Source organism: Stegostoma tigrinum, chromosome 32, assembly GCF_030684315.1.
Source record: "Stegostoma tigrinum isolate sSteTig4 chromosome 32, sSteTig4.hap1, whole genome shotgun sequence".
NCBI classification, from domain to species: Eukaryota; Metazoa; Chordata; class Chondrichthyes; order Orectolobiformes; family Stegostomatidae; genus Stegostoma; species Stegostoma tigrinum.
Genome location: NC_081385.1, coordinates 2,078,887 through 2,106,423, shown reverse-complemented (window position 1 = coordinate 2,106,423; position 27,537 = coordinate 2,078,887). Strand labels below are relative to the sequence as shown.

The following is a 27,537-nucleotide window of genomic DNA, read 5'->3' as shown; positions in this document are numbered from 1 at the left end:
ACTCCGCAGGTTCCAGCACTGATCCTTGTGGAACACCACTAGTTACGGACCTCCCATCAGAAAGACAATCCTCCACAACTACTCTCTGCCTTGTGGGACTAAGACAATTCTGTATCTAAGATAACAAAGTGTGGAGCTGGATGAACACAGCAGGCCAAGCAGCATCTCAGGAGCACAAAAGCTGACGTTTCGGGCCTAGACCCTTCATCAGTGCTCCTGAGATGCTGCTTGGCCTGCTGTGTTCATCCAGCTTCACACTTTGTTATCTTGGATTCTCCAGCATCTGCAGCTCCCATTATCTCTGATACAATTCTGTATCTAATTTGCCAATTCAGCATTGAGTTATTGTCTTTTCTTCAACATTGGGGTGCCCGGGTGGTGCAGCCTGCCCAATGAACCGACTGAACGGCGCAGTGGGATCGAGGGGCTGAATGGCCTGGTTCTAGCTAATGGCTGACCACGTGACGCTGTCGGGCTCCCTTAAGAGTCGCATGATCTGGCGGTCACGTGTTACAGCACGTGACTAAGCAAGATGGCTGCCTTCCTGCAATGGAGGCGGTTCGTGTTCTTCGACAAGGAGCCACTGATGGAGCGCGGGGAGGCGGCCGCCTCCGAGTTTCGCTGTCCCGGGGACTCGGCCATCAGCGTCTGTACCAGCGGCAGGGGCAGCCTGGTGCTGGGAGATATCCTTCACCTGAGCCGGGGCAGCAGGCCGGGCCTCGGTCTCCCCGCTCCTCTCCTCCCCTCCCCACCCCTGGGCCTCGGTCTCCAACTCCCCCCCCGGGCCTCGGTCTCCAACCCCTCCCCCCCCCCCCGGGCCTCGGTCTCCAACCCCTCCCCCCCCCCCCGGGCCTCGGTCTCCAACTCCCCCCCCCCCCCCCCCCCCCCGGGCCTCGGTCTCCAACTCCCCCCCCCCCCCCCCCCACCCCTGGGCCTCGGTCTCCAACTCCCCCCCCGGGCCTCGGTCTCCAACTCCCCCCCCGGGCCTCGGTCTCCAACCCCTCCCCCCCCCCCCCGGGCCTCGGTCTCCAACCCCTCCCCCCCCACCCCTGGGCCTCGGTCTCCAACTCTCTCCCCCCCCACCCCTGGGCCTCGGTCTCCAACTCTCTCCCCCCCCACCCCTGGGCCTCGGTCTCCAACTCTCTCTCCCCCCCCACCCCTGGGCCTCGGTCTCCAACTCTCTCCCCCCCCACCCCTGGGCCTCGGTCTCCAACTCTCTCCCCCCCAACCCCTGGGCCTCGGTCTCCAACCCCCCCCACCCCCACCCCTGGGCCTCGGTCTCCAACCCCCCCACCCCCACCCCTGGGCCTCGGTCTCCAACCCCCCCACCCCCACCCCTGGGCCTCGGTCTCCAACCCCCCCACCCCCACCCCTGGGCCTCGGTCTCCAACCCCCCCCCCACCCCTGGGCCTCGGACTCCAACCCCCCCCAACCCCTGGGCCTCGGTCTCCAACCCCTCCCCCCACCCCTGGGCCTCGGTCTCCAACCCCCCCCCCCCCCCCCCGCCCCAAGGCCTCGGTCTCCAACCCCCCCCGCCCCAAGGCCTCGGTCTCCAACCCCTCCCCCCTCACCACCCGGGTGCCGGGTCTTGATGCTTCTGCTCCCAGTCCTTTGCAGTTCGTGTCTTCCTGCTGTTTGGACTCAGCAGGGATCTGAAGCTGCCGCAGGCCCTGTAATTGGGGTTAGTTTCAGAGGAACACTTGCCGATGAATGTTCTCAACTTGCTGACAGTGATCGGGGATACTGTTGCGACCTGTGTTGTGATGCTTTCTCCACCTGTAGAAATTAATTTTGTTGGTTTTGTATGAAGGAATTCCTTAACCACATAGCACACATCGAAGGGAATATCTGGTTTGTGTCGCGAACATTACAGTCTAGCTCCTTCCAAGCATACAAGCTGCGAGTTACACACATCTACCAGCTCAAACAGCACAGTATTCTGGTCTCAGTGGGCGAGGATGAGCTCGGTATTAATCCTTTGGTGAGTGATAATTTGGTTAATTGGCTGATAAAACTGAGATTGGATCCCCACAGTACATATGCAGGATTATTAACATCCCTGACAGTGTTCGAAAAGTAATCTCAAGCAAAGTGATGCTGATGCAGTCATTCACTTTTGATTTCATATGACCACCAACTTAATTCATATTAACATCATTTCTTTCCTTCCATCTGCACTTGTTCAATTTTTCTATGAACTCCACACTTGGTCTGAGGTACTGGGTCCATAAGTACTCTCTTTCCAGCTTCCCCTCAGTGGGTCATCAGGGCACAGACCTGAACCAGTAGTGGTAGTGTCATTCATAAAATTTTACAGTATAGAAGAGAGCTATTCAAACTTTTTTTTTTAAAAAGAAAGAACTGCAGAAGCTATAAATCAGGAAAAGAAAACAGAAGTTGCTGGAAAACCTCAGCAGGTCTGGTGGTATCTGTGAAGGATAAAACAGAATTGATGTTTTGATCACCAGACCCGAAAAGTTAACTGTTTTTTCATTCACAGATGCTGCTAGACATACTGAGCTTTTCCAGCAACTTTATGTAGCTATTCAACCTACTGTATTTACCAGTTGCTGAAAGAGCTACGCTGCTAGTCCCGTTCTCCACCCCTATCTCCATAGCTGCCTAAATTCATCTTTCAAATATGTATCCAGCTCTCTTTTGAAACTTTGTGTGGAATCTGCCCATGTCACACATACAGTGCGTTTCAAATCCTAACAACTCTGAATAAAGAAGTTTCCCCTCATTGCACTCCTAGATCTCTTGGTGACAATGTGAAATTACAATGCTTGTGACTACTGGCGTATCAACCAGTTGTTCATAATTTAAATACCTCAAGAAGGTCACCTCTTAATCACCTCTGCTTTAAAAAAAAACCCATTTTCTCATACATTTTGTATCTAAAATGTCTGATTCCTGGTATCATTCTAGCAAATCTATTTTGCACTCTTCCTAAAGATTAAACAAATTCCTTAAATAAAATGCCCAGAACTGAAATTGAACACAGCACTCTAAATGTGGTCTGATCAGTGATTTCTAGAGGTGTAGCATCACTTCCTTGCTTTTATACACTCAGCCACCTTAACAACTGCTTCAACTTGCCTGGCCACCATCTGAGAATTATGCCCTTGTGCTCTGAGGTTCCTTTGCTCCTGTACTTCCCTCAGTTATACCACTGAGCTTGTATTGACTCTCCATGTTTCTTCTACCAAAATGTATTAATCAATTTATCTGCACTGAGATTCATCTACTGGGTATCTGCCTGTTTGGCCAGTTTGTCAGTGATTCTCTGAAGTCGCTCAATGTCATCCTCTCAATTCATGATTCTGTCTCGATTAGTAGCATCTCCAAATTTTGAGATTTTGCCCTCAACACCCATTTCTGAATTCTTTGTATAAATCAGAAGAAGCAAGGGTCCCAACACCAGTATGTGGGGAACACCACTTTCAACGTGGCTCCAGTCTGAGAAATGCCCGTCTGTACCTACCCTCTGTTTCCTATCCTTTAGCCAACTTCTAATTCATGGTACTAAGGACCCAGCAATCCTAAACATTTCTCGTTTGCTAACAAATCTGCAATGCAGAACTGTATCAAAAGCTTCTAAGAGTCCGAATATATAACATCCACAGTGTTACCCTCATTCACTGCCTGCGTCACCTCATCAAAGAACTCCATTAAATTTGTTAGACATGACCTGTCCTTGACAAAGCCATGTTGACTGCCTAGTATTAACTTACATCCCTCTAAAAGTATAATTACCTTATCCTACATTATGGCCTCTATCATGTTTTCCCACCACTGACGGCAAACTGACAGGTCAGTAATTTGAGATAATGGGAACTGCAGATGCTGGAGAATTCCAAGATAAAATGTGAGGCTGGATGAACACAGCAGGCCAAGCAGCATCTCAGGAGCACAAAAGCTGACGTTTTAGGCCTAGACCCTTCATCAGAGAGGGGGATGGGGAGAGGGAACTGGAATAAATAGGGAGAGACGGGGAGGCGGACCGAAGATGGAGAGTAAAGAAGATAGGTGGAGGGTAATTTCCTGGATTATCCTTTGCCCCTTTCTTAAACAATAGTGTCACATTTACAAACTTCCAGTCCCCCAGGACTCATCCTGTGTTCAGAGAGGTCTAGAAAACTTTTGTCAATGGTGCCACAATTTGCTCCCTCTCAGCAACGTTGGATGCATCCTATCTTGGCCTGGCGACTTTGCTACCTGGAGTGCTGCCTTTTATCTCTTTATCGATCACTATACTGCTCAGTTGCTCAACATCCACGTTTTCAAATCAGCACTTGTCACAATTTTCTGATTTGATAAAGATAGAAGCAAAGTACTCATTTAGTACCCCTTCCATCCCTTTGCTTCTGTGAGACTTCTTCCAGTTTTCATCCCCTGTTTTATCCACCAAAATGCATTTCCAATGAACTTGCTCCAGGTCAACGTTTATACCCCTAAAATCTGCCTTTTCCCTGTCTGGGATCTTAATTCTTGACTGATTTTTATCCCTTTCTAACTTAATATTGAGCCTTAATATATTGCAATCACTATTTCCCAAATGCCACATACAGCTCCCCCCACCCAACACCACCACCACTCTGATCTCCACTTGACCAGTTTCAGCTTCCTCACTGGTAGGACTGAAAATGTGCTGTTCCAGAAAGTTCTCCTGCATATCTGGCAGGAACTCCTCCCTTTACATGCACTACACTCTGACTCTTTAGCAGCCTACTTTAGGGTAATTGACAACCCAATTCTTCCTACAGATTTCCATAATCTGCCTACAAACGTTCTCCAGATCCCTGATATCAGTGTCTAAACTTAGCCTGAACACACAAACTGATGGTGCAGGAGTGATCGCTACAATGACCTACTTCTGCACCACGATAGTTCTTTGACTGTGAAAGCTGCAAAGTGTGGTGTTGGTATCCTCGCTGACAGGACCTAATCCAGCAACAAGCTGTATTTACATCATGCCTTAACATAGTTATGACACAGATGGGAGGACTGCACTGAAAGTCAAGATTTACTGTTTCCATGAGCTGTACCAAGTATAAATGTTTTATTAACATCAAGAATGTCACTAAAATCACCAAAAATGACTTAGTTGGTGTTAACTAGAAGTAAAAAGACTTTCGCCAGACTTCTCAATAAGCTCAAAAATAACGTACTTATTACAGAAACTTTTTTTTCACCATACATACATTCATCCACTGTCAGGACACAGACTTACACAGCACAGCTCTGCAGAGCAATTTGTGGAAAAATAGGGAAAAACCTCTTGAACAAGATTTCAAGCTAAAAGGGTTGAATGTCTCTTGTTAAGTTACCTCATGTTGCTGTCAGTTGCAGCATGCTGGGAAATCTCAGACCAGATTTTAGATTCGTAAGAGAAACTATTGAGAATTTTGAAGCTTTATTGGGTTTTTATTCCCCCAAACTACTTCAGAAAGGGACAGTAAAGAGTGCTGCTTTCAGCTTCAAGTTTTAATGCTTACAGAGTACTGCATCCTTGTAAACTTTAACTGCTCACAGCCTCTAGGTGCATACTTAAGAAAAAAGCCACATCTTAGCCCAGTAGCTGTTACTAGGCAATGACAGCACATATCCAATGGGTTTTTCTGCTCTGTTTGACCAACAATTAAATCAATAAAATTGTCTTTTATCTTTCTGTAAATCTTTGAGCACCCGTTTCCAGTTCCACAATGTCATGGCAAAGCCTTTGCAGTCTGGTAATGTCTGAATGCTTATTTTCCCCAGTCTCATTATCTGAACGTGTATGCATTACCAAGATAGAAAACTGTCCTAAAGTACGAATCACCAATAAAAAAAAAAGGGCAGTGTATCAAAAATGATAGGTCTGGTTAGAAGCTTGATCAAAAAGTTGTGTTTTAAGATTTTTAAAAGGATGAGAAGGAAGTGAAGAAATTTAGAGAAATATTCGTGTGGTGTGAAAGTGACTGAAAATAAAAGTAGTATTGCTGACATGGATGTCAGAACTAAAAAATATTCATCGGAATAAATTTATGGAGAATCTGTAGATCTGGAAGAGATCGCAGGTCAGGAGAGATGAGGTCATTTAAAGGCTTTAACATGTGAAATTTAATTCTTGAGTCATTGAGTAAGGAACAGAAGGGATGCAGAGTCGTGAATTCCAGACATGAGGTGAGAGTGACTGCCCATGCTTCCACTGCTACTTTTGACTGTGTGGCATCAAAAAGCTCTAGCAAAACTGGAGTAAATAGGTGTCAGGAGACACATTCTCCATTGGGGTCATACCTGGGACAAAGCAAGAGAGTTTTTTTTGTTCCTGCAGCCTTCGGGTGGCATCATTGTAGCGCTGGAGGAGGCTTAGGATGGACATGTCATCCAAGGAGTGGGAGGGGGAGTTGAAGTGGCTCATGACTGGGAAGTGCAGTTGTTTGTCACGATTTTCTGAAGAAGGGTCCAGACCTGAAATGTTAGCTTTTCAGCTCCTCTGATGCTGCCTGGCCTGCTGTGTTCATCCAGCTCTACACCTTGTTCCCATAAAGCAAGACAGTTGCAATTGTTGGAGGTCAGTCATTCTCAGCTCCAGGACATCTCTGCAAGAGATCCTAAGGGTAGTGTCCTAGGCCCAATCATCTCTGATTGTTTTATCAATGACCTTCCCTCCATCATAAGGTCAGAAGTGGAGATGTTCACCGATGACTGCACAATGTTCACCATCTGCAACTTGAGATATTGAAGCAGCCCATGTCCATGTACAGCAAGACCTGGACAATATCCTGATTTGTTGTGGCAAGTAACACAGGAAATTACTTTTGTTAACAAAAAGGAATTGAACCATTGCCATTTGACATTCAATGGCACTTCCATCACTCAACCCTCCATTATAAACACCCTGGGGTTTAGCATTGACTGGAATCACCACATAAACCTAGTGGCTACAAGGGCAGATCAGAGACGAGGAATACTGTGGTGAATAACTCACCTCCTGACTCCTAAAAGCCCACCACCGTCTACAAGGCACAAGTCAGGAATGTCATGGAATACTCCCCACTTGCCTGGATGGGTGCAGCTCCAACAACAGTTAGGAAGTTTGACACCATCCAGGACAAAACAGCCTGTTTGATTGGCACCGCATACACAAGCATCCACTCCCTCCTCCACCATTGACGCACTCAGTAACGGTTGTGTATACTACCCACAAGAGGTACTGCAGAAATTCACCAAAGATCTTCAGACAGCACCTTCAAAACCCATGACCATTTCCATCTGGAAGGACCAGGGCAGCAGATGCATAGGAACGCCACACCCTGCAAGTTGCCCTCCTGATTTGGAAATTTATTGCTGTTCCTTCGATGTGACGAGGTCAAAATCCTATAATTCTGTCCATAAAGTCATCGTGGTTCCACCTACAGTATGTGGACTGCAGCGCTTCGAGAAGACAGCTCACCATTACATAGTGCAACTAGGGATCAGTAGTAAATATTGGCCCAGCCAGTGCTGCCCTTATCCAATGAATGAATTTTCTTTTTTTCAAGGATTGGAGCTTGAAAGTGAAGATGGGATGGATGATCATTCCACCAACATGGCCAAGGCAGGGCTAGAGCTGCTTAAGATAATAGACTGCGTTCATGATGCAATTTGTGACCTATCTGGTTCAGACTGAGCACATAGTTTTATGAAACCTTCCTACAGGAATACTGCATTTACACAGTTCCTTTCACAGCCTCCAGCCATTCCAGACATTTCTCACACAATGAAGTATTTACAAAGTGTACTCACTGTTACAGATTGTCAATCACAGCCACCAGTGTGTGTGCATCTAGCTTTTCCAAACAAATTGAAATAATCGGATCATCTTTCTTTTGTGATGTTAATTGAGGGACAAAGATCGCACAGGATTCCATTATCAACATAGTGTCATAGGATCTTTTACTTTCACCTGAAAGAACAGATAGACCTTGATTAAATGTTTCATCTGGCAGAGGACTACCCTGATGGTGTAGCACTCCCATGGTACGGGAGTTGCAACTTGGATTTTGCTCAAGCCTGAAGATTCCTTTAGCTCACGTCCTTCTGACTCAGCAGTGAAACAGTTTCCCATCGGTCACTGCTGACCCTCCAAAGTCAATTGACCATATTCACTGCTCCTGGGGATAACAGGAGTTTTTATTTATTGGTGGTTTTGCACGAAAACACTTTGATTTGTACAAGAATTTTGCAGTTTTGTCAATTGGAACTAATAATAATTAACTGGATTTTAATAAACCAGGAGCTCATAGACTTCAATTTTTTATTTGCAGGTGAAGGTGTGGAATCTGGAGAAGCGGGATAGCAGTGGAAATCCTCTCTGCACACGAATCTTCTCCGCGATTCCTGGCAATAAGCCCACGGAGGTCACGTGCCTCACTGTCCACGAGAACCTGAACTACATGGCAATTGGTAATGGGCACCAACAGCTGATTGTGCACAGATTAGCCAATCAAAGATCAGGGCCATGAATCCGCTCATAGACATCATTCATTAATAAACTTCCTCACACACCTCTCTCATAAACTGACAACACTCTTTAAAGCATTAACAATCTCTCACTGGTTTCCATATTCTAAACTCAGGGTTTCTCAAATTTACAACAGACAAAATACAGCATTCAGCCCAAAAGCTCCATTCTATTGCTTCTGAACAGTCAAGGGTTCTCCCAGTTTGTCTGACCCTATTGGCATAACCTATTGTCTGCCATGTGTTTATCCAACCTTCCTATCTATAATGACATCAAATGCCATTAACCTGTGTTCTGTGCAGGCTTCACGGACGGGAGTGTTGTCCTGAAGAAAGGTGACATCACTCGTGACAGACACAGCAAGACCGATGTCCTAGCAGAGGGGACCTACCCCATCACTGGCCTTGGATTCCAACAGTCTGGGAAACAGACTCATCTCTTTGTGGTTACAACAGAGAATGTCAAGGTGGGTTGGACTTAATTGCATTGTCAGAGGGTCAGGCCTAAGGGCAGGCTGCATTGTTGGAGGGTCGGTATTAAGGACATTGGACAATGTTGCAGAGACTGCTTTCTGGATAAGATGTTAAACTGTGGCCCTACTGTTGTCCCTGATGTACCCTATCTCATTGCACCATTTAAAAAGACTCAAGAAGTTTTCCCAGTTTGCTGGCCAATGAGCATTCACTGAACCAGGTTATTCCATCATGATCGCAAAGCTGTTTTTGGACTCTTACTATGGCTGCTGTATTTCTTGCAATTAGATACTTCAGAGATTGTTCACCAGTTTGGGACATCATGGACTAAAGGTATTATATAAATGCCAACTTCTTTCTTACTGCCATGTTATACTTTTTTTTGTAGTCGTACAATGTTTCCCTGAAGGATTTCCCGGTGGTGGAGCTGGATAACCATGGCTGCAGCCTGCATTGCTCAGCCCTCTGTGACCCCTCACAGGACAACCAGCTGATTGTTGCCGGCGATGACTGTGTCTATCTCTACCAGCCTGATGAGCGTGGGCCCTGCTTTGCTTTTGATGGCCAGAAGCAGATAGTGCACTGGTACCGTGGCTATCTCCTCATCGTGTCGAAGGAGAAGAAAACCTCCAAGTATGACAAAAATTTCAGTTCCTGTTCTGAGGGGGATTTGACCAATCAGTGCTATTCACTCACTTATTCATTTCTTTGAATCAGTTACTATGAAAGACCAAACTGGAGATTTAATGACAGCGTTAGATAAGTCCCCTGCCAGAGCAAGAGCGGAATTAAACCCCTGCACTTGGGAGTAAAGCTTCTCTACACTGCTCCATCAAGCACCATGAGGACAGGTACAGCATTGGGTTAGATAGAGAGTAAAGTTCCCCCTACAGTGTCCCCATCAAACACCTTCTGGATAGGGACAGCACAGAATTTTATACAGATTCACACTTGCCCACTCTTTTAAACTGAAAGTAATGCTGTTTATACATTCCTCATCAACTCCGAGGTATGGGTTTAGGTACGTATTAAAGCTCTCTCGACACTTTTAAGATGAAAATAAAGCATCATTGACAGTGTCTCCATCACACACTCCCAGGACAGGTACTGCATGGGGTTAGATACAGAGTAAAGCTCCATCTACTCTTTTGAACTGAAAGTAAAGCATCTGCTGCAATTGTGAGCTGGAATTCCCATCAAACACTCCCTGGACAGGGATAACACAGGGTTAGACCTTGCCTTATGAGGAGACTAACCTGCTGGAATTAACAAAATTGACCATGTGGCTTAGAGTCTCAATATTTTCCACAACCACAAGCAGCTCGGGTACACAAATGGGTGTAAATTCCAGGTCTCAATTGGGCGACTGTGCAGGGAGGTGAGACTGAAAGAGGTTGGTGGAGAGTCCAGGGGTCGGGATCATTTGGACAGGGTGATACAATCCAGTGACCTGGCACCAGAGAGAGGGGTGAGAGAGTCCAAAGGTCTGGTACCAGAGAGATAGGTGAGACAGACTAGAGAGAGGAGTTTTTTAGTAAGATAGTCCAGAGGTCTGGGATTAGAGAATGGTGAGAGTGTGGTCTGAATCCATTGTTTTTGGTAGCAGGCTGAAGTGATGGATGGCATTTTAAAATGAAACCAGCTGTCCAGTTATCAGCTGTTTATAAAACAGATTTCTCGTTTCAAGAGCAAATAGTGATCGGCAATAAATGTCATTTTTGGCATCACCGTCATCTGAGAATTAATTTTAGATGGTTGTAGATTCAAGTCTGACTCTGGCAGTTCAGTGTTGAAAGTGTGAGCCTGCCTTCTCCTGATCAGAGAGATGATAAATCGTGGTTTGGGCGTTAATTATTTTGCTGTTTTTAGGGTCCAAGTAGTGAGTTGCAGCCACAGGGTCTCACTTTGGTGTTTCTTTCAACAGGACTGATCTTGTTGGAGGTAACGAGCAGTCGTCAGAGAAGCAGATACTCACCATCTATGACCTGGATAATAAATTCATTGCATACACGGCAGCTTTCGATGACATTGTGGATGTGTTGTCTGAGTGGGGCTCACTGTACGTGCTGAACAGCAATCGTAAAATCAGTGTTCTGCAGGAGAAGGACACACAGACAAAACTTGAGGTACTGAACTGGCAGTGAAAAAGTGGTCAGCATGAACCAGAGCCTCCTGCTGGTTAATCGTGTGTTCCACGGAGGCGCTGAGGAGCTCATTCAATGTGATTCGTGTCAAAGGGAGTGCACTCCTACCTATGGTGGTTAGTGGATGATGCTCGATAAATATTCAAGTGAACAGAGAGCTTTGTTTTTGTTGTCTCCCTATTCTTGTTAATTAACTAGGATAAATTCCACCTGATAAAGTAAATTGGCCTTTGGCTCTTCAAAAATCTAAATTCAGTGATTCAAACGAAGCTGATCTCAGTAGAAATGTGCATGAAACTGTCAGGTTGTCACAGAAACCGAACTGAGTCACAAGAGTCCTTAAGGGAGAGATAATGGGAACTGCAGATGCTGGAGAATCCAAGATAATAAAGTGTGGGCCTGGATGAACACTGCAGGCCAAGCAGCATCTCAGGAGCACAAAAGCTGAAGTTTTGGGCCTAGACCCTTAATCAGAAAAGGGGGGTGGGGAGAGGATTCTGAAATAAATAAGGAGAGAGGGGGAGGCGGACTGAAGATGGATAGAGGAGAAGATAGGTGGAGAGGAGAGTATGGGTGGGGAGGGTTAGGTCAGTCTGGGGAGGACGGACAGGTCAAGGGGGCGGGATGAGGTTAGTAGGTAGGAAATGGAGTCCTTAAGGGAGCAAGCTTGCCGTCCTTGCACTGTCTGTGACTATAAGACCTTCAGTCCCACAACAAGATACCACTTTGTATCACACTGCTACCAGGAGTTTAAACATACAGACCAATAACCAATACCTTTTACAATTAGGAATGAGGAATAAACAGCAGCAAATCGTATCCCAGAAATGATGAGAAAGTTATGTGGTCAGAACCCACTTCAGAAAGTGATTTTCTGATCAAGACAGATGATGTGCACAGCATTTGCCCGGGTACTACACTGTCAGAAGTGCCATCGTTCAACTCAGACAAAGAACTCTGGGTTATGAGTATCTGCTGAAGCTTTCATATTGCTGGGGCGGGTGTGGGTGTGGGGGTGGGGGTGGGGGTTGGGGGGAGAGTGGGGTGTTAGACACCAAGGTGACAAGGTTCAAAAGGCTTCTCAAGCAAACCATTAATTCCAGTTTCTGTTTCATCTCTGGAAAGTCCTAGACGTGTTTGAATCATTGCAGTTTGCACGATTCATTTATTTTGTTCATTTGCAAAATATGGATGTTGTTGGCATTTGTTGCATTAATTGTTAAGAGTGATCCAGCCTGCTGTGGGTGAATGTAGGTCAGAACATTAGTGAACAAGATGGTCTCTTACAACAATGACAGTTGTTACACAATCACAATTAGACTAACTTTTTTTCCACGTCTTTTATTGAATTCGCAGTTCACCATTTGCTTCGTTTGGATTTGACCCATGTCTCTAGAACATTAGCCCGCCCTTTTAGACTACTGATCTACTGAGATTCCCACTGTGTCATTGTATCCCTGTCCTTGTTAATTTACTTGGATAAATTTCGCTCTGTTACGTTTAAAAAAAATTGTACTGTGTCCATGGAAGCTATATGCATGGAAATGTGCAGTTTCTTCAGAAACTTCGCGTGACAGTTACCAAGTTAGACAGCAGTGAGTTCACGTTCTTCAGAGGTAAAAAAATCTGAATCTCAAAGCAAGGACTCAGCTTGGGCTCACCCAAAATCTACTGCTGCTGCTCAGTATTAGTTTTATATGTATGTTTTTTAACATTAGAAATTGTGATATAAATGCATATTTTTGTTGTAAGGTTGAGGCTTTTTAAAAAGTTAAAATAAAAGCATCTGACTGAGTAGGTAAGGACGAGAGTTGGGTAGATTTGAGTGTGGCATGTTGAATAGGATAAAAGAATCATGAGTCCTCAATTTAAAAAAACTCTTGATAGCTGAGAGTTGTTCTCTTTGTAAATCCCACATGGTCTGTATGGATTACAAACTAATACAGTAACTTTCTTGTGACAGTGGAGGGAACTCAGGCCCTGCAGCATTTTAACACCAGATGGAAACTTGTGGAATATCCAGTTTTTACACTGTGGATGATTTGTCATTGTCTTTATTTCCTTGCTTGTGTGGCAAGTGAGGAGAGAGAGTCTGAAGGGGTATGGACAGGTTGAGTGAATGGGCAAGAAAATTGGGGAAATGTCACTTTATGGGAAGGTAGTGGTGTGGGGGCAATGTCACTCGACTAGTAATCCAGAAGCCCAAGCTAATGGGTTCAAATCTCATCGTGGCAGATGGTGGAATTTAAATTAATCTTTTCCAGGAAAAAAATCTGAAGTGAAAGCTAGTTTAATGGTGCTTGTGTTAGAGTTGATTGTTATTAAAACCATCTGGTTCACTAATGTGCTTCAGGGAAGGAAATCTGCCATGCTTACCTGGTCTGGCCTACATGTGACTCCAGACCCACCGCAGTTTGGTTGACTCTTAACTAGGGATGGGCAATAAATGCTGAGTGAGCTAGCAATGCCCATATCCCATGAATGAATAAGTATTTATTTTGGTAGGATGAATAGGAAAACCAAATCTTTTTAAACAATGAGAGTATGTACATGAAAACACCAGGTTAGCACACAATGATGGTAGATATTTTTAATCAATCTGTTCAGATATAGTGTGCCACATCTGGGACAGTTGAACTTGAGCTTAGAGCTTCTGGCTTAGAGCTAGAGACACTACCATTGTACCACAACAGTATGGAGTCAAGTGAGACATTTCTCCTTCAGGATTGTGAAGTTGTGAAGTTCTCTATCATAGGAATCTGTGAATGTTCAGTCTTTGAACAGATTCAACACATAGGTCAATAGATTATTGGACTCCAGGGAATCACAAGAAGCAGGAACAAGCGACATTCGGCACATTGAACTTGTTGCTGAACTTGCGTTCCAACTTCTCTTTCCCACCCACTCCCATATCCCTTGCCTCCAGTTTGGTCAAACCCAGAATTAAATAAATTCATGATGGATCATCCACAACACTCCGAAGTAGAAAATTCCAAAAATTCATAATCCTTCGAATGAAGAAATTTCTCTGTATTTCCTTCATAAATGATCGACCCCTTGTCCTGAGACTGTATCCCCGTCTGCCTGTTTACCCAGTCTGCACAAGCAACCTCTTAATATCATGTCTGTTATGCCCTTTCAGAATCATGTATGTTACAATGAAATCATTTCTCATTCTCTTAAATTCATATAATATAGACCTAATTTCCTCAGCTCCCTTATCCAATCTAGTGAACCTTCGCTGTATCGCCTCCAGTGCAATTATCTCCTTCCTTAAATACGGAGACCAAAACTGCACACAGTATTCCTGTACAATCTTAGCAATTCTTTATCCCCATACTGCAGTCTGCTTGCAATAAATGCAAGTTTGCTTTTCTAATTGTTTTCTGCACTTGCATACTCACTTTGTGTTCCTCATACCAAAGTCTGTTTGAATATTAACATTTACAAGTTCTGCACTTGTTAAAAAAAAGTTCTGTTTCACCAGCTTCACATCCAGTGATACAGGGCTGAATGGGAAAGTGAAACTCACACAGACGATCAGCCATGAATGTATTGAAACAGGCTGAAAGAGGAGAGTGGCCGATTCGTGCTGTTATGTCTCCACAATCTACTTGAGCTCCCAGCACTTCTCAGGCTTCTCACTTGTACCCACTTTTCATTGCTCTAAACTTCGCTGTTCACTCCTCCCATCCTCCAAGGCACCCTTTCAAAGAGATGGTGTTTTTAGTTACTGATCCTGATTGTTCTTTCTGTGGCTCAGTATCCGATTCCGTTCTGTAAAGTCTTCCAGGCTGTTGCTTAAAAGGTTAAAAGGTGCTGTATAAATGCAAAATTTTGCTGATGCAATGTCTTTCCCATTTGACAGATGTTATTTAAAAAGAACCTGTTTGTTATGGCCATCAACTTGGCAAAGAGTCACCATTTAGATAACGACGGACTGGCAGATATCTTCCGACAGTACGGTGATCACCTGTATGTGAAAGGGGATCATGATGGTGCTATACAGCAATACATCCGGTATGTGCAGACCCAGATCTGAAACAGTGGGTGGGGATGGTGGAAGAGTGACGATATGGAAAAGCAACTCCTTTGAACAAGCTGCTAAAAGGAAGCTGGTGGCTTAGTGAGTAGGAACACTTCCTGGGCATGACTGCTGGGCTTGGCGAGAGAAAGATTTAGTTTGTCAGACACCAGAAAGAACCTGTTCCCATGAGCTATTGGTATCTCGGGTGAAGACCAGCACTGGTGTGGAACATGGCCCATTGTGAACTGCTGCCCTTCAGAAGGCAGAGTCTGTGTGGAGTCATGATTCCAGCACCCAGCCCCCAACTCCCTACCCCATCCTTATGCTGAGCCATTGCCAGAGTTCTGTCCAAATGAAGGGGAAAAGGTGCATCATGGTCATGTCACTGGGCTCTTATCCCCGGGGGCCCAGGCTAAAGCTGTGTGCTAGGTTTGTATCCCACACTAGCAGCTGGTTAATTTTACATTCCGTTAATAATATCTGGAAATGATCGGATATCACCCATGACAATCTATTACTGTAAAAAAAACAAAACCGTCTGTCGGGTTCAGTGGTGCCCTTTGGGGAAGGAAACCTGCTGACTCTTACCCAGCTTGGCATATGTGTGACTCCAGACCTACAGCAATGTAGTTGACTCTGCAGTAGCTGAACCAGCTACTCAATCGGGGAAATTAGGCATGGCCAACAAGTGCTTGTCCAGCCAACGACCCATACATACATGGGGGGAAAAACATTCAGAAAAGGTAGTGGAGTACACGCAAACACATCCAACTTCCTCCATTCAGCCGTGCCTAATGTTTGAATTGCTGTTGCCAGCTGCTGAGTTACTCATTTGCAATCTCCTGTGCACACGCACATGTACTTCCAAAAACACTGTCTGTTTATGTTTTCCTCGCCTCTCCTAGGATCCAGGAAATTGTAAAAGCACACAAATCTATGAAAGAATAAAGAAAAAGATGCTTTCTGGTAGGAGTCACTGCCCCATTTATTTAATTCTTGCAGTTCCTGGTGAGTCAGAATTCCCAGTTCCCAGCTGCAACTGTTCCTGCCACATCAACTGAGATATTGAATCCTTCCGGTCCCCTGTCCCTGTTGTCCAGACGGGAGAATATGTCTCACAGCTGAGTGCGTGAACGAGCGCACTAAGCTGGATTTATTTCATTACCACAGTAAATGTTTCCTCCCTGCTGTCCACAGCACTATCGGGAAGCTGGAACCATCATATGTGATACGGAAGTTTCTGGATGCACAACGGATCCACAACCTGACAGCATACCTTCAGGCCCTGCACCGTCAGTCATTGGCCAATGAGGACCACACAACGCTCCTGCTCAACTGTTACACAAAACTGAAAGATAGCTCCAAACTTGAGGAGTTCATCAAGGTGAAGTCAATGTGTTCTTACTGTCACCTCCCATCAACTGTGGTGCTCAGCACAGAATCCCCATAGGTGTCTGACTGAGGAAACACAAATAGCACGTTATCCTAAGATTCAACCAGAATTTTGTAAGCTGGAAGCTCAGGATGAACACTGACCATTGGGTGTGATTCTGAAATGGTTTGTGTTTAACTAACACAACCTTTTTGCTGGCTGAAATATTTCATGGCGATGTTTCCCTCAGTGGATACAAGTAAATGTTTGATATCAGATTTCACAGCCAATAGAGCTAATACAATCATTGATTATGTGAAACGTTAATAATGGCACAGGCTGCATGCAGGGCGGCTGAAAGAGTCCTGTTCACAGTGTCTCCTGACAACTTGAAATAAGATGATTTAAGATCCTAGTAGTTTAACGAGAAGGAGCCAGGGGCTTCTGTGGGCAGGAACAGCTTGTCAAAGGTGTTGAAGAAATGCAGGGGTATTTTAGTTGTAAATAGCAACAAAGTAGATTGGACAGCAGTTCATTGTAAGTTGTGACTTTCACTTGTTGACGAGATTATTGTTCCCTTCCATCTCAGACCAGTGATAATGAGGTCCACTTTGATGTTGAAACTGCGATCAAGGTGCTGCGTCAGGCAGGTTATTACCGACACGCTGTCTATCTGGCTGATAAACACTCCCACCACGAGTGGTACCTCAAGATCCAGCTCGAGGACATCAAGGTAGTTTAATCCGTGTCCAGCTGCTCCTTCCTGAGAATAACCATGCACTCTCCTCAGGCTGAAGTACAAAAGGGATTGGAGATTGTGTTGCTGCTGATATCTACAGCCTCTTCATATCCCATTCGATTTCTCGCATTACCCTGGATCCTGTATTCTACATCCTGTTACCTGCTGATTCTCTCCATTCAAGTAGTCTTGTATTGGATATGTTATCAGATATTACAGTAATTCTATTCCAGTTCCTTGGAGATTAACTAACTAAAAATTAATGTGTAATTGGTAGCAAGTGAATTTGCTATTCGATGGTTTTGAAGTTGAGTGCATACTTGTAACTGAAAGTGTCATGTAGTTCACTTCACCAACCCTCTCCCAAAGCAGACTCAAAGCATTGAGCTTTACCATGACACACACGAGGGACTGGGTGATAACTTGGGTGCATCAGGTATAGCTACTCTACATTATCCTGTAATTATCTTCTTGCCAGATTCTCCACCTCTCGATATGTGCTGTCTGATTCACCATCTTCCCCTGAGTCTACAACTGATCCACCACCTTATCTGGTACATTCAGAGCAAGAGTTCTATCCCTGCTTCTGAAATCCTGGTTTTATTTATTTTCCCCTCTCAGCCCCTATTGCAGGTGTTTGGTTCTAATTTGGAATTGTTTCCTCTTCACAGAACTACCAGGAAGCCCTGTGCTACATTGGGAAGCTGCCCTTTGACCAGGCAGAGAGGAACATGAAGAATTACGGCAAGACACTGATGCACCATGCTCCAGATGAGACCACTGAACTACTGAAAATCCTGTGTACAGATTACAGAGCCAGCGGAGAGCTACCAGCAGAGACAGAACCTGGTGGAAGATACAAGGATAAGGTACTGATGAAGTCCTCTCCCTTTCTCTCTTATAGTGTACCTCAGAAGGAGGCTATGTCACCCATTGTGCCTGTGCTAACTTCCTGAAAGGGTTATTTAAGTTCCGATGTGTCCCCCCACCGGCCTTTCTCCCTGACCCCTGTGACTTTTCAGCTGTTTATCCGATTCCCTTTTGATCCCCATTATTGAAATTAGTTCCAGTGCTGTTTCAGGCAGTACAATCCAGATATCATGCTCACTGCACTTATAAAAACCCTGGTGTCTCCTTGATTGCTGCCTGTCCCATCACTGAAACTAGTTTCTCAGTTACTCAATCAAACCTTTTATACTTTGAAAATCTGCTATCAGATTTCTGCTTCACATCCTGTGCCCCAAGGAGACCAATCCCAGCTTCATCAGTCTTTTCACATTATTGAAGTCCCTCAGTCCTGGGACCATTCTGGTGAATCTCCTCCCTCAGGATTGACATCCTTTTAAACTCTTAAACTTGCCCAGAATTGAACTCGTGACACCATCTGCTTAACTGAAGCAGACATTACTATCGTTCTGTGTTTTTGGCTTATGTTTAGGCAAATTCTGAGGAGTTTATTTCAATTTTTGCCAACAACCCACGGGAACTGAAGAATTTCTTGGAGCACATGGTCCAGGTTGAGGTGAACTCCCCGCAGGGTGTGTATGATACTCTGCTTGAACTCAGGCTGCAGGACTGGGCCCATGAGGAGGATGTTCAGGTTTGAGCTGTTTGTCTTTCTCCTGATGTGCACTGACAGTTTAGACAATCTTCTTGTCTTTCCCCAGCATAGTGTGGGATCATGAGTGAGCGTGCTTTTAATCTGTGCTCTAATACTTCACTCCATCCCAGCTTAAGCATTTCTTCATGGTCACTACTGTGCAGCTTCCCACTTCTGTCCTCCTGCCTTTGCTGGGGCCTTTGAGTGAGATTCCAGATTTGTTGGGAAGATCTCCATTTATGTTTGTACACCATGATGCCCTAAGAATTTTGCCCTGTTACTCTTGGTTCAATGACACAGTTATATCAAATGTTCTGCACAGGAAAAGGTCATTTGGCCCATTCAGCTAATCTGTACCAACACATGCTGTATGCAAAACCTCCTCTCATTCCCAGAATACAGTACAGAAGAGTCCCTTTGGCCCATTGAGTCTGCACCAACAAAAAAGACTCCCCTAAATCTCTACTAGTCCTATTCTGCAGTATTAGGCCCCTAGTTTCAAACGTTATGATGTTTCAAGTGCTCATCCAATTATTTTTTAAAGATTGTGAGGTTTCCTACCCTAATTACCCTCCCAGACTGCATATTCCAGATTCCTACCACACTGTAGATGAAAATGTTTTTCCTCAAATCTCCTTTAAATTCCTAACCTGCTGCCCTTCAATATTATGGCACCTCATTATTACCCTTTAACTACGGATAACAGCTGTTTTTTTATCCACCCTGTCCATGCCCCTCATAATCTTATACACTTCAATCAGGAACTGCCACCATTTCCACCCCCCATACACCACCCAATCTTTTCTACTCCAGAGAAAACAACCTGAGCTTATCTAATAGAAACTGAAAGAACTGTGGATGGTCAGTAAATCAGAAACAATAACAGAAGTTGTTGGAAAAGCTCAGCAGGTCTGGCAGCATTTGTAAAGAGAAATAAAAGTTAACATTTTGGATCCGGTGACCCTTCCTCAGAACAGAGGCTTACCCAGCCTTTCTTCATAGCTAAAGTGTTCCATCCAATCATCATCCTGGTGAATCTCCCTGCAACGCTTCCAGTGTAATCACATCTTTCCCATAGTGTGATGACCAGAACTGCACTCAGCTGTCCAGCTGAGGCCTAACCAAAGTTCTGTATAGCTCCAACATAACCTACCCACTCTTATAATCTATACCACAACTGATAAAGGCAAGTGTGTGATCTGCCTTCTTGCCTCCCCTAATAAACTGCCCTCTACCTTCAGGGATCTTTGGAGAAGCATATCAAGATCCTGCTGATCCTCTGAGCTTCTGAGTGTCCTGCCATTTAGTGCCATAGTGTCCTCCTACATTCACTGCATCGATACAACTCTCTTTTACTTTCCCCCTCAAAATCTATCCAGCTTCCTGTTAAATATGTGTCTGCGCTTCACCTCAAGGTCACTGTAGCCAGCTCACTGTTCACCTGGACAAAGACGTTTCAGCTGAATTTGATTTTTTGGTGACTACCTTAAATTGGTGGCCTCAAATTTTGTTTTTCCAACTTGGAAACTTTCCCTGCATCTCTTTATCAAACCCATTTATAATTGTAGAAAGAAACTCACTCCAATCTCTCCATATCCTTCTCCAGAGTAAAGAGAAGTAGCATTTTTATACTTTACTGATCACTATTATCTCAGTTTTGCATCATCTTATAAATCTATACTACACATTCTTCAATTTTTTTTAATAAACTGTACGTAGTACTCTAAATATGGCCTAACCAAGATTTGATATGAACTACCTTCTCTACTTCTCAATTCCCTCACGTACAGTTTGCTTTCATTACGGCCTTATTATCTGCATCATTATCTTTTGTGATTTATGTATTGTGCACCCAGATCCTTTTGCTGCTTCACATAATTTAGATTGTGCATTTTGAAACAAAAAATAATACCTTGTTTTTGTGAACTGGTCACCTCTACCACCCAGAAGGACAAAGCATTAGACGACTGAGAACAGCACGGCCTACAAATTTCTCTCAAATCTACACATCATCCTGACTTGGAATAATAAAACTATTCATTCACTGTCGCTGGATCAGAATCCTGGAATCCCCTCCTAACAGCATTATGGTAATAGCCACACCACAATAATGGCAGTGATTCAAGAAGGCAGCTCACCACCACATTCACCAGGGCAGGATTGGCAATAAATCCTGAAATCCCTTCCTAACAGCATTATGGTAATAGCCACACCACAATAATGGCAGTGATTCAAGAGGGCAGCTCACCACCACCTTCACCAGGGCAGGATTGGCAATAAATGCTGGCCCAGTCAGTGATGCCCACGTCCCATTAAAGAATAAATAGTCTATATCATCACTCACTGCTACTTTTAACACAATTCTGCCAGTTAATTAATGTTTGTTTATGTTATTTATTGAACTCATTCTCTTTATTGACCACTCTATCCACCCTAGAGCACCAAAATTTGATGTCATCCACAAATGTAGAATGTTATGAGCTAGTATTTTAAACTGGCTGATATCATTTCAAAGCCACAGTGCAGGTGGTCGGTCTGGAGGGACAGTCTGAGGTCTTTTGTGCTTCCAGTCTGTTGTTAGTAATGACTGCATCTCTGTTTAGCACTGCTCCTGCTGTGTATTAAATAGTGATTTTTTTTTAACACTTCCCAATCAGGTGAAGAAGCGACTGCAGGAAGATGCGATGAGTCTGTTGAAGAGTGGTTTATTTAAAGCTGTCTTTGACAAGGCGCTGGTGCTCTGCCAAATGCACAATTTCAAAGATGGAGTGTTGTACCTGTATGAGCAGGGCCGACTGTGAGTGCAGAATGATATCACTTGTGTGTCAGAAATGCTGTGATATCCTCACCCAGGACAGGAACAATGGTGCCTTTGTGTTTTATAATTTACAACTGGTCAGAAACTAACTGAGAGCAGACCTTTCAATTGGCAGAGAAGCAACAAACAAGGAAAACAGAATTTGAGACATCACTGGAGCAGAATACTGCACCAGGCAGCCTCTGAGCACAAATTTAAAATGTACATAAGGTCAAGAGAAAATGGGTTCACCAGTCACTGGAGAAAAGCTCCATTTTTGATGGAATTTGGAAATATAGCTGAACTGGTGGAATTCTTAATGACCACCAGAGCTTAGATGTACAGATTTTAACAACAACAGTTTGTGTCTACAAAGCACCTTTCAATATGATTCACCCCATAGGATCAGAACCTGATGAAAATTGACACCAAGCCAAAAAAGGAAATGTATGATGAGTGAGGGTTTGATCAGAGTTTTAAGGACTGTTGTAAAGAAGCAGAGAGAGTTAGAGCTGAAGGGATTTAAGGAAGGAATTCCAGAGCTTTATAGACCACGCGGCTGAGGGAATGACCCTGTGAGAAGGCAAAAGGACAGATTTTGTGGGAAGGAGAGAATTTGGATGGAAAGTTCTACTTCCCAGAGGTTGAGGTGAGGTCATGAAGGATTTGAACACAAAGCTGTTGGTCAGAGGGTTTCCACAGCATTGACTGTATTGAGAAACGGTGCTGCTCACTAACCCATTTCTCTGTGTGAGGAAGTCAGGGTTCATGTCCGTTTTGAAAGATTTGAGCCTGACATTCTCTCAGTCTCAATATCCCTGGAGTGTTGCATTGTCCAGGACTGCCCTCTTGGGCAGATATAAAAGATCCCATGGCACTGTTTAAAGAGAGCACAGATGTTCTGCCCAGTGTCCTGACCAATATTTATCCCTCAATCAACATTAGAAAAAAATATGATCTGGTCATAGCCATATTGCTGGTTTTGGGATCTTGCTTTGCTGAAATTGGCTGCTATGTTTCCTACATTATGACAGTGACAGTACTTCAAAAACAAATACTTAATTGGCAGTAAACACTGATCCTGAGCTTGTGGCAGATGCTATAAAAATGTGAACCTTTGTTTCAGTAGTAAAGTTGCTGATGAGGAAAAGCAGGGAGAGGGACTTTGTGTGTTTTGCCTCTGTTCCAAGTTGTGAATGCTTTCCCTCAGATACCAGCAGATAATGCACTATCACATGCAGAACGATGAGTATGCCAAGGTGATCGAGACCTGTGAGCGGTATGGGGAGCAGGAGGTCTGCCTCTGGGAACAAGCACTTGGATACTTTGCACGGAAGGAGGAGGATTGTAAGGAATACATTAGCAGTGTGCTGCAACACATTGACAGGAACAACCTCATGCCTCCTTTGCTGGGTAAGACTGTATAGTGTCCTGTGCTAACAGCAGGCTGCCTTCACCCTGAGGCTAAGAGCTGGACGCACTCATTATCCTGTATCATTTTGATCTGTAATTTCTGCATTTTGGTGGCAAACCATGATCCCTGTCCCTCCCCTGCCAATCTGACTAGTGCAAGGTAATGTCAGCTATATCATCACTGCATAATAGCAGTAGTAGCCACAGTGTTTAGCATGGCGTTTAGTTAAAAAGCCTCAGATGCTATACATTATACACACTGAGAGAGTTAATTTAACAAACATTTTAGTAACCAAGGAGATGAAATACCACTCTCTTTACAGCAGCTTCTCTCGACAAGGATTAAAGGTCCCACCACACACCATGTGACAATACATCAAAGTTGCCTGATCAGTAATAGTGTTTATTACATTTTACTGATTGGGATTTCAGTTCATTACATCTGATTTCCCAGTTTCTTGCACGTAGTTAGTGAATTGGTCAACATTGGATGACAGCAAGAGAGACAAGCAAGACAAAAATATCATATTGGGTTCAGCAGAGATTTTACCTCGAGGATTGACCACTTCCAGACACTAGATCACTTCACAATATTGTATAGTAATGTAAAGGTTTCTTTAAAACCCTAGATATGCAGGCCTCTGTTGGAGTAATTATCTTCCATGCCTTAGAATGATCAGATTGTAAATGGTGTGGGTGTAGAATGGTTGTATAGTTGGAAAGCAAAAGAAAACTGAGTTCTGGGGAAGGGACAGCGCACAGTCTTTTGTCCCTTTATTTCCAGCAGCGCACATTACTGTGCAGCCTGGTCACATTTAATTAGTTGTTAAGAAAATGGTCTTCACAGAGTTGTCCTGAAGAAGGCCATTCAACCCATTGCACTCTGTCTCAGGCCTCTGACATTTTCCACTTAGTTCCAATCCCTTGCCCATGTCCCAAACATTTCCTTGTGATTCTTTTCAAAATGTTATCTTATAAACATATGCCGGGGGGAGGTGATGTCTTAGTGGTATTATCATTGGATTGTTAATGCAGAGACCCAGGTTATGTTTTAGAGACCAGGTTCATATCCCGCCACGGCAGATGTTGGAATTTGAATTCAATTTTTTAAAAAAAATTTGTCATTCACAGTCTAATGATGACCATCTATTGCTGATTATTGGAAAACCTGTCTGGTTCACTACTATCCTTTAGAGAAAGAAACTGCCATCCTTACCTGATTTGGACTACATGTGACTCCAAACCCACAGGATTGTGACTGACTCATAACTGTCCTGTGGCCAATAAATGCTGTCCTATCCAGCAACGCCCTCCTCCCATGAAGGAATTCAAAAGAAAACTTACCTTATAAAAGCAGCTGGAGATTCTGCTGGTCCAGTAAGCATGAGTTTATGAATCTGAAACTCTCCATGTGCTTCTCCTCCTTTCCCCTCCACCCCACCTTTGCAGTTGTACAGACCCTGGCTCACAACTCCACAGCCACGCTCTCCGTCATTAAGGATTATCTCATTAATAAACTGCAGCAAGAAAGTGACCACATTGCTGAAGATGAGCGCAGGATCAAACAATATCGTGAAGAAACCAAGAAAATCCAGGAGGAGATTGAAGAACTTAAAAGCAGGTAGAACAGCCAATATGCTTCTTTGCTACATTACAGTGGCGGTACCAGTGACCACTCATCCCAGCCTAAAGATTGTGTCTCATACGATGCGCCTATAACCCAACCCCAAATGTCCAACACAGTTGAGACAACTCAAACATGTTGGTGTTTTGCACACCCTAATTTTGTTCACAATTTGTATGTTTGTCTGTATATATCTTTTGTGTGTTCATTTTCCAAGTGTTTTGTAGCCATGTAGCTCTGTCTCTGGGCCGTGAAGAAGATAGATTTCAGCAACACCATCACACCATCTCCAGGGTGAGTTTGGTGCTGCTCTGTGCCAAGAGTAGAGATCCATCCCCCAGTTATTAATGTGAAAGCTTATGCTCTCTGATGCTAGTTTCCTCATTTTCACTTTTGTTCTCTTGCCCTCCTGAATTATTGCATTATCAAATGTGAGAGCCTCTGCCTGGCATCGTCCTTGAAATCAGTAATGTTCTGTGCTCTGCCTGGAATGCTGCGTTGATCAGATTGTTGTTTATGTTGTCAGTGCAAAGATCTTTCAGAAGCCCAAGTGCAGCATGTGTAACAGTCCCCTGGAGCTGCCCTCTGTCCACTTCCTGTGTGGCCACTCCTTCCACCAACACTGCTTTGAGAGTTACGCAGAGCACGACTCGGAGTGTCCGACCTGCATGCCTGAAAACCGCAAAGTCATGGACATGATCCATGCCCAGGAACAGAAGCTGGATCTTCATGACAAGTTCCAACATCAGGTAAAGAGAAACCTATCATACTGGGGGTTGGGAACAACAGGACTGTTGTGGATTTGACAGATGATTTGACCTTGAGAACCATTGCGATTGATCTCAATCATGGTATCTCCTGATATCCAACTTGTGCAGGAATCGGTGATTAGTGCTTCCCCCACACATACAGATTTACCCACATGCAAATCACACCTACACACAGATACCCACAAACCCCATACAAAGACATACAGACACATACAAACCCCAGCCAGACACACAAGGGTCACTGTGGTTATTAGTGTGCTGACTGTTGACCTTGTGGAGATCAGCTGACTTGGGTCTGCACCTCACGTTGTTCCTCCTTCACACAAAGCCTGGTATTCCCCCGTTTGTAGTTTACTGATTGTATTGTGTTATGAACCTGGTGTTTTTTGGCTGTCCCTGCTTCTGATACCCTCAATTTATTTCTCTCCCCAGCTGAAGTGTTCGAAGGATGGATTCTCAATCATTGCAGATTACTTTGGCCGTGGGGTCTTCAATAAACTGACACTAATCACAGACCCTCTTCCTGGGAGAGCAGCCACTGCAAACCTTGATGTTGGACTTCAGAGGGACTTGTTGATACACACAAAGAGAACGGCTTAAGAATAGAAACCAACATCTGCACCTTCATACAACACTTTGTAAAAACTCACATTGAACTCCTACAATTGTGACTCAGTGACAGTGATGAGTTTGTGTGTCTGAAGTGAATCACGGATACCACGTATATGTGGCTGTCGATAAGCATGGACCATGGATTTGACCACTGAGGGCCCAGATACTATGTTACTACTGATTGGAGAAAGATCAATCCCCCCAGCTCCACATTGGAATAAGGGTGGCTCCAATAATATTAAGCTAAAGGTGCTTTGAGAGTACATTTTGACGTGTATAGGATGATACTGGGTCCAGTAAGATACATAAAGGAGCAGTGCATCGCTCATGCATCAGGGAGATTCTTGACGGTTTGCAGCTGAACTATCAATTGTATGATGTTATATTATCTCAGTTTGAGGTTTTACCTCATGCGGGAGGTTCTGAGTGGGGGAGCCACCAGATAAATGCTGATTAGTAACAGTGCTGTGAAATGCTTCTCCTCTTCCTGGCAATTGACTGGAACACTCGAAAATCCTACAAATCATGACTCTAATGATTGTACCAAACCCCTCTGCATTAAATCCTCTCCCTTCAATCACAGTCTCAGCCAACGAAACAGAGCCACATTACCTAATACAGGAAAGACCTCGATCCGATTTCCTCTCCTTACGGTACTCGGGGAGTGATACCAATTTTTTTCTCCTGCTCAGTTCACCTGGTTTAAAGTGCTTGACTTTAGCAGGAGAGAGGAGGGTGCCACCCTGTTAATTGTGTTCTGTATGATTCTGCCAAAGCAGTTTAGCACTTTTGAGATTCAGCTTCACCTATCTGTGTTTCAGAGTCTCACATATGTCACTGTGTGAAATGTACCACTTCCTTCTTACTTCCATATCTTCCTGTTCAGGATCCTTCCTGACTTGTTTGTGACACGCTTACATCCAATTCTCATATTTTCTGCTATTAAACTGGTCTTTGCATGTCGGTAATTTTAATACATTGTACCTACACAAAACTTAAGGAAAAAAAACTTACAAATTTGGAAATGTGAATAAAGAATACTGCATTAATTGAATTGAGTTTCATTCTTATCTGCATGAAAAATCCAATCTCACAGTTGCATTTATAAATACATCCCAGGGTGCTTCACAGGAATGTTACAAGGGAGAGGCATCCAAAGGCTTGTTCAGTGTATTTTAGAGGAGGAGAGAGAAGTGGGGTGTTTTGGGGAGGGAATTCCAAAGTTTGGACCTTGGGCAGCTGCAGGCATGGCCATGCCATGAAAGTAGGGATGATCAAGAGGCCTGAATGAGGTAGAGTTATTGCACAACTGGAGGAAATCAGAGATACTGCAACAAAAATAAAAATTCACTGAGACTAGCAGCATCTATGGACAGAATGAAAGTTAATGTTTCAGGTCCAGTGACCATTCTTCAGAACTGAGGTACCATAATCTATTTAGACTCCTAAATGATCACAATGATCAAACTGAAGAAATG

General features: G+C 44.1%; 1 protein-coding gene across 2 annotated transcripts; it reads left to right on the top strand.

Annotated features, from left to right (window-relative positions):
- Nucleotides 1-521: 521 nt before the first annotated feature.
- Nucleotides 522-27,113, top strand: vps11 (VPS11 core subunit of CORVET and HOPS complexes). 2 transcript variants are annotated; one of them, XM_048562030.1, is made up of 16 exons: nt 522-683; nt 1,833-1,981; nt 8,292-8,430; nt 8,791-8,954; nt 9,350-9,594; nt 10,886-11,087; nt 14,974-15,125; nt 16,330-16,516; nt 17,094-17,237; nt 17,915-18,112; nt 18,682-18,843; nt 21,501-21,640; nt 22,851-23,053; nt 24,503-24,674; nt 25,204-25,426; nt 25,880-27,113. In XM_048562030.1, exons 1-16 carry the CDS (start codon nt 533-535, stop codon nt 26,045-26,047), a joined length of 2,799 nt encoding a protein of 932 aa, XP_048417987.1. In that variant the 5' UTR covers nt 522-532; the 3' UTR covers nt 26,048-27,113. The 2 variants fall into 2 exon arrangements, with proteins under 2 accessions (XP_048417987.1, XP_059495100.1); XM_059639117.1 differs by lacking the exon at nt 522-683 and having other exon boundaries at nt 1,754-1,981.
- The last annotated feature ends 424 nt before the right edge of the window (nt 27,114-27,537 follow it).